Here is a 5,494-nt window from a genome sequence, read left to right as displayed (position 1 = left end):
GATTTAACCTGCAGAGATCTGAGGACCAGGTAACCATAGTCCTCAGATTGGACAGATAGTCTAGCTAGCTGTCTGGATATTTTCATAGTGCATTATATACGGCTTGAGTCATGTTAAATGATAAAAACTCTGATTCCAGCTTCCTAAATGTGAATGTGTTCTAGTTTCTTCTCTCCTCTGTGACAGTAAGCTGAATATCTGTTAGTTGTGGACATAACAAGTCTTTGAGGACGCCGTCTTGGGCTTTGGAAAACAGTGATCTAAGAACTAATTGATTAATTGGCTTCACGCCAGCATGAAGCCATATTCCCAACCAATCGGTTTCCACTTGACTCCTGAGGGTTTTACTGTGCTTGGTGGTCTGTTTTGTGTCTTTTTCTGTGGTGGTTTGTGTCGTTGTGCATGGGGACGGCGTTTCTTCTGGCTTCAGGCTGCATGCTGGATCCGTTTCTAATCCAAAACATGCAGTGGGAACATTCTCCGCATCCTACAAATTAAATTCTGCAGCCCACTAGGGACACCGGCGTTACATTCACGCATGAATGTTTCGCAATTCAACAAAATGGGACCAGGATGAAATGCGACACTTCTCATTATCAGGGGGATTTTTTTGGTTGCATTTTGAATTTTTTATGGTATTTTCATGTAAACCTTCCAATGCGTTTGGGCTGTGAGCCCCCACCGTTTCCCTCTGCTTCTCTGGATCACTTTCACAGAGTCACACACACCGCGGGTGGATGTATGATTTAGAGACACCTATGCGTCTGCAGAGAGGAGCGTGTGCACATGTCTGGGGAGGGAAATGTAGCCGTGGAAACCTTTATCGCTCCCTGGTGATTAATAGGCTGTTTGCTCCTTCCTCCCCTGACATTACTAACCTGTGACTGGGCTCTAACCCCCCCCCCATCAATCACAGGCACACCTACCCACTAACTGTGCAGCAGGAGCGGTTTCATTTCATATTTCCCTCAGTAATCACTTCTCTGACACTCAGACACAGCTGCTCATATTTTCATCCACTCCCTTGGTTTGAAGGCAGCGCTGCGTCTGGCTGAACGGCCTACATTCCCCCCATGCCATTTATTTACAAGTCTCTTTCTTCACTACCATTGAGCTATCTGGTCTACTCTTTGTCGTATTCCTTGTAGTTGTTTCATGTGTACAGAACCCTAAAGTGCTAAAATTAGGATTGGCAGTTTTACACATGATTGTGTGTTGGATTATTTCTTGCCTGAAATTGCTGTTTTAACACTTAATGAGTGAGCTTTGGATGTGCTGAAAGATCCATGTTGTCAACTCTGGACCGAGCGGGACTAGCTGTTTCCCTGTGGTCTTTATGCTAAGCTAAGCTAACCATCTCCTGACTGTAGCTTGATATTTAGTTCTCAGACGTGAGAGTGGGAGATCTTCTCATCCACCTCTCAGCAAGACAGCCAGGCCCAAAATGTTCCTTTAAGAGAATACATGTATTTGTACTTTGCTAAAGGACAAAAGCCAGCTGTTTTGTTCAGAAAACACATGAGACAATACCCCCCCCCCAAAAAAAAACCAAAAACCTCTGCATGTATCAAAACTCATATGTTCAGAAGCCTCTACTGAAAACCGCTGGTTTATTCAGAAGAGTCTACACACTGCGAGTGTGTGCACGTGGTGTTTGGGTTTCCGTGAACTCACCCTTGGCTCTGGGCAGCTATGACTCATCCAGCTTTCATTACAATCTTTCAGTCTGGCATTCATGAGTGTGCAGTGCAGTCGGCCCGGCTCGGCCCGGCCCGGCCCGGATTCACTAGTCTTGATGAAGGCCTCTGAGAGCAGGAATCCTGATGACTGATCGCCGCCAGTCTTTATTAACGCAACACAATGGCACCTTTTGATTTGTTAATTAAGCGCGGCAAATAAAAGCTCTTGAATTTCCATAGTAATCAAGTAGACCTCTCCACCCCCAGATGTTGGGGGATTAGAGATTTAAGCCTATCATACACAGACCCTCCAGGTTGGGGGGGACATTTAATACCTTCTTAAAAGTCATTACCTGTTTTAGACCGTGGAGAATTATTGTAATGTGCAGAATAAATATAGCTACGGCAGTTATACTCTTCCCAAGTAGCTGATAATGTCTCCTAACTGGTCACATGGGCCCTCTGCCCTGTGGTCTGGCCTCTATTCCCTGACTTCCTTTTTAAATGTATTGTTTTATTCCTAATTGCTCAATGCAATATGCCTCCGTGATTTAACTTTATCAACAGAGTATACTTCTGCCATGTTTTTGTGAGGTTAAAATACCACTAACAACACAATAGCTATAAGAAAAAAACGTGTATGAGCGTTGAGCGTGTAGAGTGGGGAACATGAGTCAAAGCTCTCGACCTTTCAGCCCCAGCCAGACCGCGTGTTCTCTGTTGGTCTCTCGCTTAGAGACTGGTGTGACATTACTGGGCGACGAAGCAAAGAAATAGACATCTCCACACGCCAAATGGCATTTGGAGACGGGTGAGTTCACTGTGCCCAAAACACGTTTCCAGTTTGAAAGCTTTTGGTTCTATTCTGCAGTTCGCTTTTTTCTCGATTCGCTCTCCCAAATTGACATAAAGTAGAACGATGAGCTTAAATTTCAGCTACATCAAAGGCAGCCAGATGTGGGGGACACTGTAAGGAAGTCTGACGCAGAACGAGAGAACAAGAAGAGGATAAGGGGGGCGAGATATTGAGAGATAATTGGTGACATCCATTTTGGAAGTGCAGCCTCTTCATGCATTTAGCAAACCACAGAGAGTCATTAAACGCCTCATAAATATCCTTTGCTCGAAGCTGTTGAGAGCATCACTTTTCCAAATTGCTCTCTGGCAGAGCGGCACTTCACACCCGCATTTATAATGCAGAACTTTTACCCATAACAGAGTATTCTTCCAGTCTGGTAATAGTACTTTTAATCTGAATACTTGAATACTTCTTCCAGCGCTGCAGACAACACTCATGCTCACACAAGCACATGCTGTCAGGAATCAACAGTCCTCTTCTGCACCGTGTTTACTTCGAGCTTCATGTTGTTTCTCCAGCCAGGAGGTAGCTTATCTGTTCGCTATGAACTGTGGGAAGAATTCGGAGGTGCTTATGTTCTGCACAATACAAGCTATTACGTTGTTATGTTAATGTTCCATAGGATGACACAAATGACACTACAAACTTACAAGACCACACAACTTCTTGACACGCACAAAGGAAACGCCGTTGCTCTGCTGAACACATGATCCTGAGGACGATTCCTGTCTGAGTGAAACCTTGTTCAAGGCAGAGTCACACAAGCTCTAGACAGTTTGGGATACCTTCTTTTTTAAATCCATAAGTCGGAATTGGCATGTATTGTATAATTTTTTTAATGTATTATCACTCCCATCCGATACAGCAGTGGGAGGACTGAGTTCAGATTTGGGGTTGCTGATTTTTCTGTTATTGGGAAAAGGTGAAAACTTCAAATCAGGAACCGGTTTCTCGTGAGACCAACACGTTTGGGATTGTGCTCTTCATCATACGATACATCACAGAGAGATTAAAGAAAGGCAGCACTGATGAACATTAGAAATGTACAGAACTACATAAATGTGTACAGTCACTTTATATTTTAACCCGGTGTTTCCCACACAGACTAATTCCTGGTGCACCATATATCGCGTATCTTTTTTTTCTGGGGGTTCCACCTTTAATTTTTGAAAGGACAGTTAGGTGAGAAGGGGGGGGGGGGGGGGGGGGGGGGGGGGGGGGGGGGGGGGGGAGACATGCAGGAAATTGGAGGCACAAACCTCTCAGTACGTGTGTGCCTGCTCCACCACTGATCCATTTTGCGTTCCTTTATTCATTTTTTATTTGTTTTACATTTTTTATATACATTTTTAACATATATTTATGTAAATGTTAAACGCATTCATTCAGCTGCATGTCCTTTCCCTGCTCTCCATTCGTCTCTCTATATCTCACACACACACACACACACACACACCTCTCCCCTCTGAAAACAAGGTCATCGGTTAAATTCCCAAGTTGATGACAGGTTGGTATCTCGTGAATCATGTATCAAAGTACCATGAGATATATTTTCTGTTCTGAATCCAACGTTGTCAGTGTGTTAACGTCGGCGTCCCGACTCTTTTGCGCCTGCTTTACTAGTCGAGGTCAAAACACTGTAGGCTATGCAGCAGCTGTGAATCACATACTTTATTATTAATAATGTTATGTCATTTTATTACCCTTACACTGAATGTAGGCTGCTTCAATCCAGAGGAGTTCTGAAAAGTGTTTCCTGCGTATTTTCTGAAAAAGGCCCGTGTTAAGGATGAGGAGCAGCCTGAACCGCGTGTATCATCTGAAACAGTCCGACCAGTGGAATCAGTTATGGTATTAATCAATAATTCATCTTCCAGCAGTGCTGATCAGGGAGAGAAAGAGACAGATTCCTTAAAGACAATGTAACCTTCTTAAGAGAAGTGCTTTAGAAATAAAGCTACTTATTTTATTATTATTATTATAGATGCATCACAAGAGCGGTTATTGTTACAGGGATTACATTTGCTTGCTTTTATTAAGTGTTCATATACTGCTGAGGAATGCTAAACGGGGGGGGTTAAATCACAGTGATAGAAGTTCATTTTTACGCCTTTTGGAAATAAATCCTTGCGATGCTTCTCTCTTTTTTTCTGACATAACCACCTCTTTGGCGGGGTTTGAGAACTTCCTTGCCTTATTAAAAGAAAGATGAAATGTGTTTCTCCAGGATTAGTTTCATCACTCCTTTGGACAGCGGAGGTTTGACCTCTCTTACACTGGTTCCCCATTCCATGCACCCTGGTAGCAATTAATGCGGTGCCATAAATCCATCTGTTATTAATATGGGGCTGTAGGTTCTAATTATTCAGAAAGATAAGGCCGTCGAGGTTTTTAACAATCTGGTTTACATAGACATACTGTGTCTTAGATAAATGGGACCGGTTGATGTTAAAATTCCCTCATCACTGTGAGTGAATTGTTATGGATAATGATATATAAAATTGCATTAAAATGCTGACTTAAACCTTAAAACTGACTTTTTTAAAAGTATGTTCTGAATTTAAAATCTGTTAACATGAATCTCTTTTCAGTTAAGGGGTCCTTGAGCTGAAAGAAATGTCTGTGACTAAAGTTGACATCATGACAAGCATCTCATCTTGTGGTGTTTGGTGGGCAGACGTTAATGTGTCCGTGTGTCCTTCTCCTCCCACGCAGGACCACACGCGAGTGGTCAGCCCCATCATCGACGTCATCAGCCTGGATAACTTCGCCTACCTGGCTGCCTCCGCCGACTTGAGAGGAGGTCAGGACACAACACGCAAATCATTGTTCCACAAACTCATCATCAGCATTGTTACTAGCTTTGTTAGTAATCACACACACACTCAGGACCCATACATGCACTAATGGAGAGGTGTCAGAGTGGGGGGGCTGCCAGCTGAACCTGCGCCCTGAG

At 43.4% G+C, this 5,494-nt stretch overlaps 1 protein-coding gene across 1 annotated transcript in view; it reads left to right on the top strand.

Annotated features, from left to right (window-relative positions):
* galnt16 (UDP-N-acetyl-alpha-D-galactosamine:polypeptide N-acetylgalactosaminyltransferase 16) overlaps window positions 1–5,494 on the top strand; it is a 34,185-nt gene that overhangs the window by 15,494 nt on the left and 13,197 nt on the right. The window contains exon 7 of the mRNA XM_034859122.1: window positions 5,254–5,341. Within this exon, the coding sequence (XP_034715013.1) occupies window positions 5,254–5,341 (88 nt within the window). The remainder of the gene's footprint in view (window positions 1–5,253; window positions 5,342–5,494) is intronic.

Source organism: Etheostoma cragini, chromosome 20 (assembly GCF_013103735.1).
Source record: "Etheostoma cragini isolate CJK2018 chromosome 20, CSU_Ecrag_1.0, whole genome shotgun sequence".
In the NCBI taxonomy this organism is placed as follows: Eukaryota; Metazoa; Chordata; class Actinopteri; order Perciformes; family Percidae; genus Etheostoma; species Etheostoma cragini.
Note: the sequence above shows the minus strand (reverse complement) of the source record. Positions and strands in the feature narration are given on the sequence as shown.